General features: G+C 44.3%; 1 protein-coding gene across 1 annotated transcript in view; it reads left to right on the top strand.

Annotated features, from left to right (window-relative positions):
• The window catches only part of AOAH (acyloxyacyl hydrolase), a 79,208-nt gene that overhangs the window by 15,760 nt on the left and 42,642 nt on the right, over positions 1-20,806 (top strand). Inside the window, exons 4-7 of the mRNA XM_080383325.1 lie at positions 2,651-2,711; positions 3,790-3,889; positions 12,737-12,796; positions 18,458-18,528. Coding sequence (XP_080239451.1) covers positions 2,651-2,711; positions 3,790-3,889; positions 12,737-12,796; positions 18,458-18,528 — 292 coding nt within the window. The remainder of the gene's footprint in view (positions 1-2,650; positions 2,712-3,789; positions 3,890-12,736; positions 12,797-18,457; positions 18,529-20,806) is intronic.

Genomic DNA, 20,806 nt, shown 5'->3' with positions numbered 1-20,806 from the left:
TTGGGGGAATGGGCAGTATTTACAGTGTAAGAGATGCTGTTAGCAAGAATGTATGTTTACCTGGATACTGGCTGTCTGCCTGATGAAACAGAGGTGTCTGATATCTGAAATGTGCTTTGAGACCATCTGCCTCCGGCATTGCCTCTGAGTCATGCATTGCTTCTGTGGTGGCCACTGCTGTGTAACACCTTAGAGCTCAAGTGGAAATGGCAACATGATTAATAACATCTTTCTTGCAAATATTTATTCTCTGGGATTCAGCCAGAATTTGTGTTTCTCAGACTGTGAAGCTATAGAGGGAAACATCCAGACTTTTATCACTAAGAACAGGACAGTTAGGGGGATCTTTTATCTGAAGCAGGGCAAAAGCAAGCATACTTTAGATTTTCTCTAAATTTCCACCTTTTAGTCTGGTTTAAGCTCTTCCTTGCCCCTGAACACTCAAAGTTATTCATCATTTTCTCTCTCTCTCCCCGGCTCCTTTCTGACTTGCACAGCTTCTTCCTGACAGAGCTGTCTCTCTGCAATATCCTCTCGTTGTGTGTGTTAGCAGAGCCAGAGGTTTGTGACCACATGAGTGCAGCTGGCTTAGAGGGAGACTCCTGTACCACTGCCCGTGGCTTGGGTTTGGTTTTGCTGGAAACCAAAGCCTGAATGGCATCTGTATCTTCCAAGAGGGCTCTATGGCTCAATGATAATATTATGTTATTGCTGTTCTCTTACCACCCATCATTTTTTACACCATAGGATAATTACATGTCAGGCTTCCTATATGCATAAGGAAATCAGTGCCTGGAAATCAGCGTGACCAGCAGACCCCACCATCAGCTCCCCAGAGCTGACAGCCAGCCAAACCCACCACTCCTCACAGCCACCAGTACAGGTTACAGCAGCCAGCTGGCTCCTTCAGGGCCAGAAACGTTATGGAAACCAGCTGGTTTGGGAAGCTCTTATGGAGACCATGGCCTGCGATGCACTGGGGACACGCTGGGGAAGCCAGCCACCTTCTCCCGCAGGCTACTACAGGGAGCCAGGTGCCCTGCTGGCAAGCTTCATCAGACGGTGTTTTAATCAGCAATGATACCAAATGCAGGGTTATTGATGTCTGCAATGTCTTTCCTTTTAGGTGAACAAGAATAAAATCTAATTCTAGCCAGGAGACCAATTTTTAACTTGCAGATTGCTTCTAAAGGGCCAATAGAGAGAAGTTATGTGGCAAAGGAGGCAAAGAAATGAAGCTAATAATTTGATTGAAATGAAACACCTGGCATAGGATAAGAAAAATCAGCTATCCTAATTACAGAAGCTGCCTGCAACACCCTATGAGTAGGAGAGTGTTGGGAAAATTGTCTTTTCATTCCCTGCTATGTCTTTCTGGTCCCAGTCCTCCTTTCTTGGGTGCAGGTTGCCAGCCAGGTTGCCTGTAGTCCTGGCAGGAGAGCAGCTGTGGGAGTGAGTGCACACCCAGGCCCACTGATGGGGTCAGAGCTGTGAGGTTTTGTGCCCTCCCCAAAACAAAACTACCCACCTTGCATGCACCAGATCCCTGGCTCCGGGCATGTGCAGCCTGATACTGGTTAAAATTGAATATTCAGCCCAAAGTTGGAAGGGAGAGGTTGCTTAGGGGGTTTCTAAGGCTTTTCTTGGGGAAAGATGAGGACGCTGTATGTTTTCTTCCCCAAGTACAGATAGTTATCTGTCCGAGTAATAGAGATGCAAGAGAAAACAATATCTCGGGAATCTCAGAAGCTGCAAGTTTGTCGTCACTGTGCTTGTATGAGCCTGCCTCTTCATGACTTTTCCCACCACCACCCCTGCCAAAACAAGACCTGACACCTCCTTTGCAGGACACGTGCATGGTTAACCAGCTCTCATGTGTTCAGGCCAAGAAACAGTCAATTTTCCTTTGTGGGAACAATCAGACCAATGTTACCACCATGCCCTACCTGTATTCAATCTCTCCCACAAGTGTCTTTGCTCGGGTGCAGGAAGTGCTTTTTTTTACAACAGTACCTTAAAGAAATCTCTGATGAGCTGTCTTATGGCAGGCATACTTTACCCAGATTAAAGAAAGCCACCTGAGCCGTCATCCCAAAAAGTCACATGGCTACAGGCTGTGAAAAGAAGCCAGATGAAAAATGTCAAATATTTGTTTGAATGCAGTTACTCTTGCACAGCTCCTGCTCTACACAAAACATACTCTTTTAATTCTCACAAACCCCTAGAAGCTCCAAGGCAGCTCTAGCAGTAGCATCAAGCCCTACATCACCTTCTGCGCTTTGAGTTATGTATTTGTTTTCTTTCTTCTTGCAAGCCTACTGAGCTGTTTGTTTAAACTGCTTAGAAGATGCTACGGCATGCATGTTTTGACTTTTCCATGATGCCATGCTCAGAACATTTAGAAAATACTAGTTATCCTTTTTAGCCTTTACCATGTGGCTTGTCTAAAGCCAAAGAAGGGCTTTAGGCAAGGTTAGAAGTTCAGGTTTTCCCATTTTCTGGTGCCGTGCTGAGGTCGGAGATTCACACACCTTCCCCTAAGGTAAAGATAAAGCAGCATTCACCTTAATGAACAACTCCTGCTGTATTTTGACTGTTACAAATCTAGTTTCACTGTGCTCAATTACTTTATAAAAATTATGTTTCCTAGAAACACTGCAAGGTTTCTGTTATGTACTTGCTGAACTTTACGGACCGCACATAGCTGAACTGTAAGTATTGCTGCATCCTCTCAGATCTTTGCTTACTTTGTTCTTGACATGTACAGATGTGCTGTTGAAGTGTAGGGGTTTCATTCTTAAAATCACGGTGTTATTATTAAAGCAGAGATTGCTTGATAGTGATTCTGGTTTGGCATTTGGCACAGCTATTCCTGAGTGAATAAACACAGACTGTCACTGGTAACCATTTTCATACTCCATTTGAATCTCAGATCAGGCCCATCTGATGTAATTACCTTTTGAAATTCGGCTTGTTTGGCTGAGGCAGGAATTTGAATAACCTCTGTGTGTGTGCACAGGTTCTACAGAGTCACACTACTGTAATGCTTGGCTCTTACTTTCCCTTACCCTTAATGTACCTTACCCCTACATCCTCTCAGCCCCGACCTTGATGCACACTCTGGGGGAAGCCTCCTAAGTAATGAAATTGAAAAAATAAAATGTAGGTCATTTTATTCCTCTTTGAAAGTTCTTAGTTTAATTAACAGAGCTTTTGCTAGACCTTCTTCCTCTCTAGGGTTTTTATTTTTATTTTTAAAACTAGCCAAGGGACTGCAAAGTGCTTACAGGACTAAGAAGTGGTATAATCAAACGTTTTAATTTAATTCCTGATTAGACCAGAGGTGTGTCCCAAAAAGAAAGAAACAATGCTAACGCTTGTGCTTGGTGATTAAAGGTTAAGGATCTTTGAAGGATTTCTGGCTATTTTCTTGAGTTAATGATTGAACATTCATATGTGCCAAATTGCATATCCGTTAACTTTAACCTTTAAATCTTTGTCAGACTTACGATTGATTAAAAAACAGTCATAATGTATTTGATTCGGGTGCTGCATATAAAGCACGGTGCTTTTTCATAATCCTGGGATCCAATTTTAAACACTGAGTAGGATGCTGTGGCAGAAAATCGTTAGGACCCAACACTGTATGAGCAGCAATTATGGGCCACGGTGAAGCGAGCTAAGGTTATTGTTTGGTGTTGGGGAGATTTAGCTTCCCATGGAAATACCTTCTACTTTCAAGCACTCAGAAGAACATAACAGTCTTTGTTTATGCACCATTTCCTTCAGCATAGACAAGGAAATGAATGCCGATGTGGTCTGCCATTCCTTGAGGCTGTGTAAACCGGATCCAGGACAACCACTTTGTCATCTCTACCCTCCTCCAAAGGTGAGTTGGTTTTCCACTTTTTTCAAAGCTACTGATTGTGGAAGGTCTTGTAAGCTGCAACTGAACAGTACAGAGGCTTCCAGAACACATGCATTGTCTGGGAAATAAACGTCAACTTTGTGAGTTTGGACACTTTTAGAAAATGTCCGTTTGAATGAATGGTACATAACACGTTAGCTGTGTGGACCATCAACAACATGGTTGTTGAAAAGTGGGAATTAAAGGGCCAAAGTCTCTCGTACCAGCCTGAGTCAGAGAAGAAGAGCAGGGCAAATAAAATCTTATTTTCTCCAGACTTTATTGTTAAGCAGTACAATAGCCCCAAACCAGATACTCAGCTGAGGTTCTTCGATACCACTGCGTTACCATGGCGTGACAAGTTAGACCTACGTTGCTTGATCTGCTGTAGCAGCCTGTGTAGGCACCAGTTACCCGATGCAAATGCAGGGCTATTTGACTTGGATTAGTCTCCAGTGCAAGAGGCTTAAGCTAACGTGCAGAATCTTTTGCCACAGGCTGGAAACATTTATTTACCACTGCTTTTTTGATGTACAGTTATTTGTTAGGCCACAGTAACTTGATTGCATGCCCTAGACCTTTGCTACTCAGACACATACATATCTGTGTAGGTGTCTAGTTTGTTTGGGGATTATTTTGGTTGTGGAATTTTGGTTTGTTTTTTACAAGTCATCATGCAGCCCCGGTCACACTAAAACCTGTGAGTGATGGTGGTTGTTTGGCAGTGTCGAAAAGCCAGTGATTCACTTGGCATCTATTTTTGTAAACCTTTTTCCCTGCATCTTGATGGATAAAGACATGTTCGATTTCTATAGGTTTGCATAAGAGGTTTTACACAGGGCCTCATTCGACAGCTATTGAAATCAGTCGAAGCCTTTTTATGGGCTTCGGTGAGCTGTACTTCATCTCCAAGATGGATTTAGTTCTGCTGATATTAAGACCTGGAGAAACACTTTTCTTCCAAGAATGGCAGTAACATTTGTTTTATAGCAGGTGTGTGTTCTATATGACTAGTATGCTCCATGCTATGCCAGCATAGATATATGGGTGTGCAACCAGGCAAGGGCGAAAGAAGAAGAGTGCGGGCAGCAGAGAGGGCCCACACTAACTTAACTCCACCAGGATGTTGCCCAAACTTCATCAAATGGGTTGCTTCAGGAATCCTGCATCTGAACTGGTAAAACAGTTCATGGGTCTTTCCACCCTTTGCCAAGGTACATCAGAACTACCCTACTGCAAGCTCTCCCAGAATAATTGCCAGGTCTTTACTCACCCTGCAAACATTCATGAGTCTCCAGCACTTTCTGCCCTGGTGACTGCATGGTTTTTCCCTCCCCTGCAGAGCAGCAAAGACCCTGTCTATAACTGTGGGGCCTTTTTTTTTTTTTTTTTAAAATATTGTTATTTAAATGAGGAATCTTGAAGGTAAAGGTACAACAAAGGCCGGCAGGTTTCCCCAGCCCCCAGTGTCACAGGTCACCCAGGAGGACAGCAGGAGCTGTAGCAATAGCAGCTGCACATACACCACACTGCCAGCCTGGGAATTAGATTTTCATATGGACTCACTTGGTTGTGGGGGGGAGTAAAGAGAAGTAGACACCAAGCTGCACCCTGACTTCTCCTGGTAGCAGAAGTACAAGGTGCTTCTTGAAGTAAAAGAGGATGCAGGCAACAAACTGCAGAGAGGGATGGACTCTCCGTGGCTGCACAGTGAGCTGGGCTAACAAGTCTGGAAAGCAGAGCTGTTTAAATTGAGCTGGCTCCTGTGCAGAAATTAGAAGATCTATGATGAAACGCTTGGCCTATCAGCCAGAGGGGACAAGATGCCACTCGTGGGGCTGCTGTCAAATCTTTTGGTAGCTCTTCCCGTCTCTCAGAGCAGGTGAGGGACCAAGCTGTTGATTCCTTCCACCTCCAGCAGCAGCTCCAGTGGCTGCGCTTTCTGCAAGGAAAACAACTGAAGACGGTGGTTTTCCCTTTTGTTTTTTTAAACTCAATTTGGATTCATATGCATGACCTGGAGACTGTCCATCTGAGTGACTGGCTCAACCAAATCCTCTCCCTTCCAAGTAGTAGTTAAATCCCTTTCCGTCAAGGTGTGTTTCTTGCCAGGAGTAAGGGAACTCTACCAAGAAAATGATTTTTCTGCCCTGACTGTGCCCTTCTTTATAGCTTGTCTGGTGCCCAGAGGCAGCATGAGGAGGCTGGGGGAAATGGGAGAAGAAGAGCAGTGCTTAGAGTTATGCTCAAGTGGTTGATAAATTGTCGACAGTAACTCTGTGACAAGTCAGCCTGAGTAAAGATGAATTATGGGTGAAAAAATTAATATACAATCAGAGACAAAAATGCATAAAATGCAGTTTACCTCACATTTGCTTCTTTGGTTTGTAATTTGATTGATCACTTCAGTTATATGAACCTGCAAATGTTGGCGCAGTCCCCTGCCAAGTGTTTGAACAAGACTTTAATACTAATGACTGTTTTGTTCAACTCTATTGATTTTCAGGTACTTTGTTTATTCATTTAGAATTCTGGAGGCCCGTTTTCCCAGAATTAGTATCATATTTGTACTGGCAGAGGGAGTAAAATAAATATAGAGTTACATGCCCTTAGAAGGCATTATAACGTTCAGGTTTTAATTGCCTTTGAGATAGTAAATATCAGTGTGTAGCTGCTTTCTCAGTCTATAGTTTATTTTGTTCTGTTTCTGTGATGTTGTTCTAGTGAGATCATTTCTTGAGGAAGAAGGAGCCCCTCCTTCAGAGGCCTTGCAAACTATCTACATAATGGAGACGCTGCAAGCCGAGTAAATGATACGTGCATTATATTACATACTTCCCTGCTCTCTGACAAATTAGCCCAAATTAATTTTTTTTTGCCAACCTGCCTGGAGCCATTAGCACTCCGCAATTATTCTAGGAGACTTGTCTCTAATTATGAATAAAAAATATTGCTCTGTTCGCACAGAGCACAAATGCTTCCAGTGCGGAGCTGGAGGAGGAGAGCACCTAACCGGGGTGAGGGCAGCGCCGTTGCGGCGGGTCCCTGGGGGCTTGGGCAAGGCAGGCTGCCCTGCGCGTGGGCAGTTTCAGGAGCAGACCACTGACGTTGGTGGGTAAGAGTGGAAGGGGCACTCCTGGATCACCAGAAGGGCTGTACGAGCAGATGTCACTTGTAATGGGGTCCTGTGAGTCCCGAGTCTGCCTGTAGAGCAGAACCTGGGCCAGGGCTGCAAACGCAGGGAGATGCACATGTGTAGGCTCTCCCGCCGCATGTTTCTTGCCCAGTGAGAGATTCTCCTCTACCTTTGGTCTGAGGGTAGCAACCTTGGGAGTCCTTCAAGTCAGGAAGCAAAATAATACTGCTCATTGGAAGTGTAGGCTTACCACAGGGAGCTGAAAACCGGGCAGTTTGTAAAGCTGTTGTGATATGCCTTGTGGTTTAAGCTGCATCAACAGCAAATACTCTAACATTGGCTTCAGCACTGCTCCAGAACAGTGACAGTGGGTACAGGTATCCAAGCTGGCTGGTTTAGGATGACTAGATGTTTTTTCAAAAAAGTTTATTAGCTCACATGGTAGAGGGCTTTCTGCACAAGGTCCTGTGATACCTTTCTCTAGCAAGTGGAAAGGGCTGAAATAGGGTGAGGTGTTTTAGGCACTGCCTACCAAGTTCCCCTTCTGGCCCCAGGAGCAAGCAGGTTTGCAGGAGATTATTCTCAGCCTGTCTGCAGATTGTTTTAAGCCAGCTGGCCTGTTCAGTTAAATGGCAGTACTTTAATTGATTTTGTTGGGGCCAGAGTAATGGCTTGACTTCACTGCTGGAGTCCTGCTGCTGGCAATCTCTTAAACGGTCTGTGTTGGAAGGAACTTGTACTTCTCTTTCTGCCTTTCAGAGTGCCTCTTCTGCTCCCCATCACTTTTCTGCACCGGATTGTTAAAGACCTTGTGGCTGCAGATTTTAACTTAAGCTCCAGTAGCAGGATTTTGCTGGGAGTCATCTTACATCAGCAAAAATATACATATTTATGCTAATGACATTTTATCTTATCAAAATAAGCTTCCTTGCCACAAGCACTCAAGCTGGTTCATGTCGCCTCCATCAGGTCTTTCACTGACTTTGTAGAAAGCAAAAGCCACATCCCTCATGGACATTACTGTGGCCAGCCTGTTCTTTGACAGAGTAGGAGCCAACCATGTCTGATTGGAAAGAAGAAACCCTTTGAGGTTTCATAAAATATAAATACACCCACTGTTCTCTCTCATCGCTCTCTCTCTTTCAGTGAAGATGCGAACTGCTTCCCGGGAGGTGAGGCAGAGCTGGGCTGTGGGGTGGGAGTGCTGCTGCATTCCTGGTGAGAGCACGCTGCCAGCCCAAGGCAGACCTTGTGGCTGAGACCCGTTTCCTTCTTTTGAGACCACAGGCTGCAAAGCAAGAATCTGGGAGGCAGGCTAAGTCCTGGGGAGGAAGGTGCCCTCCTGTTAGCCTTTCTTTTTGGAAATAGGTAAATCTACTGAAATGTGAGTTGTTTCTGCTGCAGTCAGAACTGAGCGCTGAAGAGACAAGTTATAGATGAATGATAGCAGAAAGCACAGTCTGAGCCACTAGTTCTTCCTTTTTCACTTGTTTCCCACCATTTCCCCTGCTCCTCTTCATTGGCACAAAAAAAAAAAAGAAAGAAAAAAAAACCAAACCAAAAAAGCAAACAACCCCAAAAGCCAAACCACACAACCCCAAGCTTCCATCAAATAAACCCAAAGAAAACAGGGTGCCATGGGGGTTGCAGGTTGCTGTGTGCAGCTGTGTCATACCAATGCAGATGCTGCCCCAGGCATGACCTCTGAAAACAAGTCTCAGAGGTGACCAGTGGTCATGATGATGATGGCAAGGATGTCCTCATGATGTGAGGACAAGGAAGCATTGCTCATGGATGCTGACTGTGTTTTGCAGAGGTAAGGTAGAAAAAGTAAACCAAAATGTTGAATCCAGAACACACAGAGTCCAAGTCCAAAAGAAACAAGTGGCACAAAATGAGCAGAATGAGGAGAAGTCAGAGACTTGCCCTTTGAGGAAAAGGGACCGAGTCAGCCTTTGTGTGTTTTAGATCTGGGCTTGCAGGGAAGGTCAGTATTTTGCATCCAGACACATATCATTTGGTCCGGCTGTCCCATCTGCAGATTGAAAAGTGGGAGTCGTTGAACAAATGTGTTTTGCTAGTGGTGTTTATCAAGCTTTGCAGTGTTTTGGTACCTTGTTATGCATATTCCTAGTAAAATGATGATGAAAATGAGTTAGAAGGGAAAGTTGGGAGTGTTTTGTAAATATCCGCTCTCCTGGGAAGGAGCTGGCTAACAAGGGTGATAAATGAGAACTGGAATTGGTTTGTGTGTTTGTTTATGATGAGAAATAGGTCTGTTTGCAAAAAATTCATTACTGGTAATACACGGGCTCTGTGGAAAGCATTGAAAGAAGGCAGTGAATGAAATCCCAGTGATCCCCCTGCCCCATCCATGATGTGGGTATCTGGTGTACACTGGGTGGCAGGCCTGTGCCCATTTGGGCAGATGGGGCTGGCTGCTCCCCATGACCTCCGCACACCCTCCGGCAGCAGCTGTGAGTTTGTTCATCAGCTGCTGGAGCCTAGGGAGCCCCTTCCTCAGCAGCGGAGGAAGCAGAGGAGCTGTAAGAAAGAGAGGAGGCTGCTTGCTTAGCTGAGTTACAGCAAGAGAGGTTGTGTGAGCTGCATGGCCTTTGGTGGCAGGTTTGCATGCTGGTGTCAACCAGGGATTACAGGTGATCCATGAAACTGAGTGTTTACTCCTGGATGGGTGTTTCAGCTTTACAGCTGACCCTGAAGTCCTGGATGAAATAACTTTTGCAGCAGGAGAAGATCTCATCCTAAGCATTTCAGAGAGAGCATTATCTGCAGGCAGGGGGCATTCAGCCTTTCCCCCCTTGCTTTCTGCTTTCTGTGCGCAATATTGCTGTAGCTGCCCAGTGTGCATTTCTCTTGCTCTGCTGCTGAGAACAAGAGTCTCTCCTCCCCTGCCCAGCAGAAAGGGATTGATAAATCCTACTTCTCTAGAATTTTTTCATCTATCATACTCAATTCTAAGCCACTTTCTTCAGCTGTCTCCCAAGTTATTTTATTGCAGAAACTACAGCAGCTGGTAATGTACAACATGACTGTAGTAAATGCAATGTTTGGGGTTTGGAGGAAGCAATTGCCCAGGGAGAGGAAACCAGAAAACTGTCTTGGCTCATTCCTAGCATCTCTCATCTATTGGTGACGTACCCAGAATTTTATAATACTATAGACACGATGAATTAACCAGATATTAAGCACATGTATTAATGTGACACATATATTAAAAAATAATAACTTAGAAGTCTGTGTTCCTTGCTGCTTATGCTTATTCTTCCTTATCCCTTTATATTGTTCACTATACATTTCTGACCCTTGTGTACCACAGTTAATTAATCTGCTTTGATCACTGCCTAAATCAATTATAATGACATGCTAAATTTTATCCCCAGCAAAAAAATGTCAGTAATGGTTGCTTTAAATGCAAATATATGATGCTTTAATATTCCAAGCTGGCATGCCCGCTGTTCAGTAAGGTGCCATCACTTGAGGGATATTTTCTTTTTTTCCAAATGCTTTAATGCTATCACTTGCCGAAGCATACTTTTTTCCCCCGTGTTGAGTTGCCATAGCTCCAGCCTGATAAATATAAACTTGCGCTGAACTTTGCCTCGGAGCCCTCAGTTAAGCCAGCAGTTATGTCCTTAGGCTGGGCTGTAGGAGGGACTGACGGCAGGTCATGGTCAGACAGAGCAGTTTGTCCTTGCTAACTATTTTGATCAGAAACAAGGTGCTAACGTGTTTGTGATACACCAGATTTTTCTTTCCATTTGAAACATTTTCAAAAGTAATTAATTTCTATCTCCTTTTAAAATTTTATTTTATTTTTACTGATCCTTAAAGCCTATGGAACAAAAGCAGTTACTCCTCCTGAAAGATAGTAAATGGGCAGTATTACCAGCCGCCTTCATGCTGAGTGCTGAGGGGAAGGACAGAGGCCATCACACAGACACTGCCTCACAGATATGACTGTTTGCAACATAAATAAATGGCATAATAAATGTAGGACAGCATATGGGAATTATCACCAATGAGATGGAAAGATATTGTCCAAAAGTGAAAAAGGAGCAGCAGGGTAAGCACACTAGTGTTACCCTGACAAAAGCAAATGCTTTCACCTGAAGTTTGCACCTAAATCTGCAAGCTGAGCTCATCTCAGGGGCACTCAGCAAATGGCCACCTCATGAGCAGGGGACCCATAGTACAAACTTAAATCACCCTCCCAGACCTCTGTGGCTGTCTTTTTTCTTTTTTCCCCTATATTGAAGTTGTGAGATCTCTTCCGAGCCATAGGAAGATGTAGCTGGGTTTAGAAAGTGTTGTTCATCAGAGTTATTATACAGTTGTTGAACACTTTGGACTGCATGAGCATATCTGGAGCATCTCCTCACCTTCGTGACTGGGAAGAGTCCTTGTGGCAGGCAAACCAGTGTGGTCCTTCTGTGCTGTTGTACAGGACAAATTTCTGAAGGCCAGGGGTAGACACTTAACAGCATGGTGCAGAAACAATCCCTGCTTATTCCCCATGCCTCAGCCTTTAGCCAGGCAGGACGCAGGGCTGTAGACCCAGGTGGGCTGCAAAAAATGCATTGGTTGAGGTTTTTGCAATGGCAGAGCCTTGAGGAAGGCTCAAGAGCAGGACCTTGGCAGTGCTTGGCAGTTCCTGGCTGTGGCAAGCGGCTGTCGGTGTGCATTTGACCACAGCCCTGCTGCACCACTCATGGTACATCTGTCCTGCTGCCAGCGATGCTGGCCCCTGGCTGTCACTCACACTCACAGATGGTGCCCCTTGCACAAAATGTCCTCTCCTCCTTCGAGGACCATATGTATAAAGGGATTTGAGGAATTATTGGGGTATCACCAGTAGCTGATTCTGTAACCCATGGCCTTATGATGGCCAACCTCTTCTCCTTTGATAAGGACGTCTTTCCAAGATCTTGCAATAGTTCTCCCACTCTTACTTTGTATTTAGGTGTAAATATCCTCATTGTGGAGGAATCCCCAAATGCTTCTTCAGCACAAGTCTTCATGGACCCAACAGAAGAACAACCTTGCCACTGTCAGTGAGAACTTGCCCTCCAGGGCAGGTATTTGCAGAGTAAAAAGCTAACCTTCCTAGACTCTAAGCATCAGATTTGCCTTCCAAACTCTATTCCCTGTTTTGTACCTTCCAGCATATCAGCTGTTCCCCTGCTGAGATGAACCTCAGCCGTGTAATAACCCTTACCAGTGCAAGACCAACTGTTTCCTCTGTACCCTTCTCGGCAAGTCAGACTGACATTGCACGTGTAACCCTTTTTTTTGGCCATCTAATGAATGAGTTGTTCTTCAGGAGGAATCACTGGAGAAGTCTGTCCTCTGCAGCTCTGCAGCTCACACAGTGCAGTCAGGATATGAATCTCAGCTTTTCAACTGATCTGGACTTTTGCTTAGGAAATAAATGATGCCCTGGAGCAAAATAAATGAACTATTGCAACTGGAGTTTCATAAAGGGTGATTGGATAATTGATTGTTAGTTCAATAAAAAGTAACTGATGATGATTTTGTGAACTCATACATAATTTTTTGTCCTGTGACTGATATATATTTAAAAAAAAGGCAGGAAATAGGGAGAAAATTTGGTAGGATACTGTGAGGCTGACCTGTTTTAATTTTTTTGTTTTGTTTTATTCTTGCTCTTCTAGGTGGGGCTGAGTACTGCAATAAGAAAAGCAAAAAGGATTATGAAGACTTCCATGGACTTGGTAAGAAATCAGTGGCATTAGGGTGTTTTACACTATACTTTCATTTTATCAGAAATGAGTCCTTGTTTATTTTGCCTGATTGTGAATCCACCTGATCAGGTAATTAAACTGAATGCTGACTCACTCCTGCTTGGTGTAGGACCTGCTCTATCAGGTGACACTGGGAAGAAGGAGAGAGAGATAATAGAGAGAAAATACTAAAATATGGGGAGAGCAGAGAAAAACCTCATTAAAAATGCAGACTGCTTGTAGAGTAGGGATAACTCTCTGTATCTATCCAAGACATAAATTTATGTCTGAAACTCAGGCAGCAGCAGAGGATCTCATCTGAGCACCATCGTTTAGCTCCACGCTGAGATGCTTGCTTGTACTAGCCCAGTTTGCCTTTGGTGGGGCAGCCAGCCTTAAAACAAAATATAAGTAGATATGGATTTTGTTTAGATTCTTTTACAAAAGCAGGAATTTCCCACTCAGCCTTGCCCTGTGTTTTTCCACCCAGAGAAGGTTCCTTCCTTCCTTCAAACTTCTTGTGGTGCTTATTATTGTTCCTCCTTGTTTCATGCTTCTTCCTTGTCCCTTATCATCCCTGCCTTGTCCTTGTGGGGGCATATGTAAGAGGGAGCCTCATGAATCAAGCCACTGCCTCAGAGCACAGCCACTGCACTTTGGGGTTGTCTGAACTCAAGCAATGGCCTAAATGCAAATTCTGCATATTTTTCCTTTATTTGTGAGAGGCTGCCTTTGCCTCTTGAACTTGAAAACTGGGATTTGAAATCTTCCCACCTCCGCCAGTTTTCAGATTTATAGAGAATCTCTAACGGGCAGCAGAGAAGGGAAGGGCAGCTTTTTTTCTGCTGGGTTCACTTATATGAGTCAGCTTAGCCATAAGTTTTGCTTCCAGTTGTCTTCAGGCACTTAATGCAGAGCAAACGTTTTAGCTGTTTGTGAAGAAAGTATTGATATTGCTTCTTCATGAATTCTTACTTTGATGCTACTCACAAAAGTGAAAATTGAGGTGGGTAATTAGTATTTGGGTAATTGCCAAATTGCTGAGCCAGGGAAATAAATAATGCGCTGGAGAGACAGGTCTCAGCTCCTGCAGAACAGCATCCAGCAGGATCTTACTCATTTTCCTTCCTGTTCGGCACTGTGCTACTGATGGCCTGAGATTTCCACTCAAATTACATGAAATGTCTAATCCCCTTTTGCTGGGTGCAAGTCCCCTTGTTGACACCTGCAGCAAGATGCCTTGAGTCGAGGAGACCCTCTCTGTTAGCCAGAGCCTGGATGCAGGTGCAGGGATGAAGAGGGATCAGCGTGCAGGTGCTGCCCCTCAGGACACAGGGCTCCTTTGCTCCCTTGTGTGTGCTTCTACCCTTGGCATATTCGGCTGCACCCCTTGCATGGCTGGGTCTGTCTGGCCTTCATGGACCAAACATGCCGCGTCCTTTTAGGCTCTTCTGGGTAGCGCGGCATGGTTGGCATCAATCTTTAGGTGCAATGGGGTCTCCTTCCAGCTTGCCTCTACTCTTCCATATCCCCAGAGCTGCTCAATGCCCTCATACCTCTCTCAGTCTCCATTGCAATGCCCTTGACCCCTTCCTGCTCCCAGTTGCCAATTTACCAGCGGGAGGGACAAGCAGACTGTGCCCTGGCTATATACAGCAAGGTCATAGTTGTGTTGCTCCAGTAAACGTGTTTCTAAACCTACATAACTGCACAATACAAGGTCAGCTCAAATTAAAACCAGTATCATGTGGTTGGTTTGGCTTCTTCTGCAGTTATTCCTAGCATGTTTCCTCTAGTGACTCTTGCTGAAACTTACTTTAAACCTAGAAAATTAAAAATAACAACATTTCTGGAGGCATTACTGTATCTCTCAAATTCCCCTTCAACCAGATTACAGTTGATTTCAAATCCAGAAAAACAATGTAATAGGAAACACAAAGGAAAGATCTCTAGGAGAGAGCACAGCATGTATCAGGCTTGAATAAGTCCCATATCCCAGAGCGGCAGCATGTGATGAAATAGTAAGAAAATCACCTGCACAACCTGAATGTTGCCAAATCAGGGTTTTTTCACCTTCCCAGGCAGATGTGTGTACCAGTGAGCAAAGGCCAAAGCAGCTGAGGTGCTCTCGCTGCTTTGGGAGAGGGTTGCCTACCTGAATGTGTGGCTGATGATCCAGAAATGCCCTGTCTGTGGTAGAACATCTCTGCATCCACACTGCTGGAGAGAGAACAACGTTCACCTGACCTCTTTTATGCTCTGGCTGATGCTGGACAGAAATACCAAATTATATCAGTTCAATCTTCCCGTATCTGCTGCTTTTGCCCTATTGCATGTTTGGGGAAAGCCTTCTGAAGAGGTTCTTGCAAATTAGCTATCCCCATCTTTGCTTGGCAGCTGTGTGTGAGCATAAAAAAAGAGATGTGATTATGGCTGTTGGTAGAGGGAATGGCAGGTCGGTCTGGGTCCCAGGGGTTCATATTTACTGGGTGTTTCTTAGGATCATTGTGGATTTGGGAAAAAGGAAAGGTATTTTCCAGATGTAGAGATGCAGTGAAAGTGGCAACAACCCGAAAAAAGTCTAATAAATGTCTTCATTCATTGAAAGTAGTGAGCCATCTGTGAGCGACTGGCTTAAACCAAACACCAACAAGCATTAGGGACTCATAATTATTCTTTTTTGTAAAATCAATTAAAATAATTATGGAAATGCCATTAGGGAATGTTAACAGACAATTAATAAAATACTGCTGTTATCAATCACTGCGAGCACCTCTAGCTCTAAATTTTCTTATGGGTGGAGAAGATACTAAGAGGTATCTTTGGGCAACAGCAGTGAAAGAATGATTAATAGAGTCGTGGCTGTAGCATTTAATAAGAGTGAGCGCCACGTGTGCAATCCTGCCGTGACTACATGGTCCCTGCAAGTCACGTCCTGGCAGCAGGAGAAGTGAGAAGCCACAGAGGGAGCAGAAGGGAATTGCAAGGCAGAGGGGAGCATGAACCAGTCTCCTGCTCACCCACTCACGTTACTCAGGCACAAGTAACCCATTTCTGCCCCAAAACTCATACTGCAATTGTAGCCAGGCTCTCCTGGGAAGGACCCTGTAGTGCCTGCTCACCTGTGGCATCACCCATACCACTTCCAGGTTACCATCGTGCCAACTGTTCCTACCAAAGTTAGGCAGTCTCTGGGGCTACAGGATAGTTTTCCTTTAAAACTAACGGAGATCTAGTTGGCAACAATTTTCAAATGACTAGCTGAGGAAAAGGCAGGAAAGATTTTATTCTACTTACAGCAAAGGGTAGACTTTACATGCAGTCTGTGAGCAGAATGAAAGGAGGCTTTATTTATGTATATATTTCTTGCAAGCCCTGTAGTTTTTCTTTCTGGTGCACTTTCAGCTCCAGATGCCTTAACTTCAAAGACTTTGCATGCTGTGACTTAGGCTGAAGTGAAAAGCTGACAGTTCAAATGGAAACACTGCAGATCTTAGCCTGATGGAAAGCTTTAAGAGCCTCTGGTGCTGTTGTAGGTAGGATTAGTCCTACATGGAGGAGGTGGGGGAATTGGCTTTCCTCCTCTTTCCAGGAAGGTGTACATAGGTTTGCAAAGCTCTCTGAGAAAAGCTGGCATCCTGCTTGTGTGCCTCTCGTGCTCTCTGCCTACCCGGCCTCACATGCGTATGCACACACATAGAGCAAGGAGGAGGGTTGCATCCCTACTGTGCTGCAGGACATAGCCACAAGGCAGCCAGAGGTGCAGAGGGATGGGGAAGAGTGCAGGGCAGCTGGAGCCTCAGCAGTGGGACCAGGTTGGTCTTTTAGCTCAAGGAAAGGCCCCACTCCCTGGCTGCTTTTGGCAATTTCCATCCATTTCTGTGATTGTCTGCTGGTTTCTCCTGTGACTCCACCAATACCCCTTCCACCTCATGGCCCCCTCCAAGCTGGTGAGACGCCAGCCTTGTCATTTGGGTGTGTTGGACGGCACTGAAGAGAGTTAATTAGCAGGGGTTTTTTTTGCAAGTTTCTTCTCTCTTGTCTCCTGGATTTTCCTCCTTTTTTTCCTCGGTTTTCTCTATTGCAGCCTTCAGAAAGGGCACTGTTACAGCTCCATCTCCACTGTAGGTCTCCCCCACAAGGTATTACCCTTTTTCTTCTTCACCTTGCTGCTTGGTCACTTCAGCCACCACTGCAAATGTTGGCTACCATCTTTGTGCTTGGGGCTCTATCCCTTCTTCGTTACCCCAGCCCTTCTCTCCACACAGAGATCCTGGCTGTGACATATTGCTGTGGCTGACCTCCTGCTCTGGGCAGTCTGAGACCCTTATCTCCGTCACCCCTTGCTACCTGTCCAAACACACACATCTCTGCCTTCCCCGGAGCTGCAGGGCAATGCCCTGCACACGGTGGCCTCACTGCCCAGCAGTGCTGCCTTGAAGTTCTCCTTTGTCACTCAGAGTTTATATGCTGAGGTTACTGCCCCTCACGGTGAGTAATAGCCTTTCGTTGTCCTCTCCTGAGCTGTATCTAACCTTTATCTTCTCTTTTATGTTAGATTTGGGTTGTAATCTCATTAGGGCAAGGACCATCTTAATTTTTTTCCAGTGAATATAAAGTGTGTAACACAAGGGAGTTGATCCAAGGACAGAGCTCTTAAGTGCTATGGCCATATAAATAATTACCCCTGTTTGCATAAAGTTACGAGTATGCCCATCTGCTCATCTGCTCCATATTTACATGCTGAATGCAGCCTTCATGAATACAGTTAATTAGACTGTGCACCGACTAGCACTCTGTATTTATAGATCACTTGAATGTCCTCAGTGTTTAAAGACACCTGAAATTACAGTGAAGCCACCACACGAGCAGCATGTTTGTGGAACTGGCTGCCAATGCAATGCAATGGTTCCACAACGTGAACATTCATTGGGAAGGTCTCTTTCAGCTTCTGAAGCCACCTGGCTACCTGGAACCTCATCTGGATTGGCCCATGGCTTTGGTCTACTAATATTGAAAACTTTAAAAATATTGAAAAAATTATTATCTTGCAGCAGCTGTCTTTCACAGCTTGCACATCTGGCCAAGATAAAATGTAGTAATGAAATTTCCAGGTAAACATCTCATTAAAAAAACAAGGCCATTCTATGCACATGCTGGAACCTCCCATTTCTCCTCTCTTTGGAGTTGTTCCTGACCTCTGACTTATCCACCCCTCCCTGAGTGTGCAGAAACCAGCCTCATGGCTCACAATGTGTTCCTTTCACTAGTTCTGCACTAAGTGTCAGATACCATCATGTTTATTGAACATAAGAACAGTAATTTTTACAAAGAATGAAAAAAAAACCCAAACCTTGGGTACATGAGAGGAGACAGTTTCACGGGAGCTTCTTCATTCCTTTTTAATTTGACAGCTCTTTGAAGCAAGAGTAGTTGGTTTGTAAAATGTTCAGTCAAAATCCTTAAGTTGACTGCTGTGTCAGGACTAAATCCACTGGCATGTAGCATCCTTAATGGCATCACTGGAGTTTTCAGATGTTTCTAGGCAGAAAATACATGATTTAGCTCTGGACTTCACTGATGCTGAATATCCAAGCCACACCACCACTATGAACTAATGCATCCATCTTCTTTTATCTTCTTCCCCTCCAGAAAAGCTTCACGGGGTTCTCAAGTGTTTGTGCATTTCCTCTTCTGGCTAACCTGTGTGAGAAGATTAAATAGTATGTATAAAATTTTCAATCCTTAACCAGAAACAGAATATGGTACATTTGTTTCTTTCAAAAATCATCCTCAGTTAACAAAGCTTCCTATACTTTACTTCTGTTGGTTTCCTTCATAAAACCACTGTCCAGGTAGCACAGAGGGAGGCTGCACAGAGTTCAGGTAAGCAAGATTCCTCAGAGGGATCCCTGTGTTTTTTCAGCACTTAAAATACTTGTGTAATTTTAGCAGGTCGCAGAGGTCAAATATATGACACACTCAAAGATACACCACCTCCAAGAGGGAACCAATTTCTCCTGAGGTTTCCTGAGCCCAAGACACTCCTCCACCGTTTCATTTCTCCACCCAGCTGTGGTGCCCATGGCTCAGCACAGGAAGCCACCAGCACCTATATAACTCTGTGAGGAACACAAATTAAGTGGCAGTTGCAACATGTAGGAGAATCTCAAGGTATTTAAGAAAGCCGGGTGGATGGTGGACAGGAAAAAAACTTCTGGCAGTGCTGACTTTGAGTCAGTTTCTGAGAAAGGCTGAGGGCATCAGCTGGGCTATTACTCCTAAAGCGTATTTATCAATGTACTCCAATGAGTTGGAGGATTCAAGCAAATTAAGACTAAATCAGTATTATCAGCAGTATATTTTGACTGATTTGACTTCCAAGATTAACTTGCTCACCTATTTCTGCTCATTTAATTGAAACTGCAAATATCAGGAGTTTATTTGGAATGGATTGATTAACATGAAATGTCTTGTAAGTGCCTTTGAAATGTAAGTCAGGACAAATAATCTGGTGAGTTCAGACAGTGGAAGAAGGAATCAAATTGTATAACGTGTTGGATCGAATGTATTCAACTCTTTGGATCTCTTTCTCATGGACTCTCACTTGCTTTGGTTTTCTCTTTCTTCTTTCTGTACCTACAAAAAACTGTTTGGCAGTTGGACTTTTTTAGCTGGTCTGGATCTGTGCCAATTCCTTGCAACCGAACCAGAGAGGTAGCCCAAAGCAGCATGTGGAAATCATTGACCACAGACAGATTAAAGGCTATAAGCCCCACCAGGAGTGCATGCCACCTGTCTTCTCTGCGTGTTTTCTTATCCTGATGCTCATGCAGTCTGAGGAATCCATCCTCATTGCACCTATTTGCTTGCTGAGACAGGTTCAACATCTCTTTATGAGTTCAGGAGGTTGAAAAAACTCAGAAAAACTTTCCAAGGAAAGGCTGACTAGCATGTCATTCAAAGAGTGCTGCCCACTGGGCCAAATATGAAAGGCTGCTCAATATAGGTGAGCTAAGCTCTGTCCTGTAGCCAAAAAGAGATGCCACGCTTGGGCAGCACCATGTGAAAGCTAATACATGTCCCAGCTGAAACAAAAGCAGCACAGAGCTGACACCATCATTTTAACACCTGCTTCGGGTACTGCTCAAACCTATAGGGTTGCTGAAAACCAAAGTCACAATGGAAAAAAAAAGATGTAATTTTCAAAGGTTAATGTAATTAAGCGCTGTGGGGGACCACTGAGGGCTCAGGTCTCCACTGCTCAAATCAAGGTAAAATACTTTTCTCAAATATGTTTGAGCATGGTAAGAAGTTTGTGGGTCTACATACATATATTGCAAGATAAGGCTCTGATCGTCAGTTAAAGCATAAGGCCACCTGTGCATTCAGTGTGTACGGTCTTTCTTCATATTGAACCCACTTTTAGCCTGTAAAATAACATTATTTTTCTTTGTACGTGTAGCTGCAGCCTTGCATGCTAACTGAGTCTTCTAGACTGAACACAACAGGAGAGAGACGATGTAAAGACTTGAGGGATGAAAATGAGAAAGGATATTTGCCATTTGTTTTTAACAAAAGAAGGAGGTTGGTCTCCACCAGCATGAGGCCCTATTGGGAGCTCTTTCCCAGGTAGAAGAACTTCCATTAGTTTTTCATATCTGGCAGATTTGCAAGATCTGCCAGGCTGAGTGTAGTATTTATTTCCAAAAAAATTATAGTTACTTTTACCACAGATTTGATGTCCTAGTTTGTTTTAGAGACTGAAGGTTTGGCATTGCAGCCATACAGGAGCCCATCAGCCTCACCTCCACAGCTCAGTCAGCAGATATTGAAATAAATCAGAATTTGCTCCTTCGGACGGAATCACTTTGCTGAAGTACAAGCACAGAGCTAAAAGTGAACATGGAGCTATGAACAACGTGCCAGCTGTTATCTGTTCTGCACGCTTTACCATGTTTTTTTTTTTCTTTCTGAATAGGTTCCCTTCCATATGTTAAC

This window comes from Falco punctatus, assembly GCF_963210335.1.
Source record: "Falco punctatus genome assembly, chromosome: 4".
Classification (NCBI taxonomy): domain Eukaryota; kingdom Metazoa; phylum Chordata; class Aves; order Falconiformes; family Falconidae; genus Falco; species Falco punctatus.
Note: the sequence above shows the minus strand (reverse complement) of the source record. Positions and strands in the feature narration are given on the sequence as shown.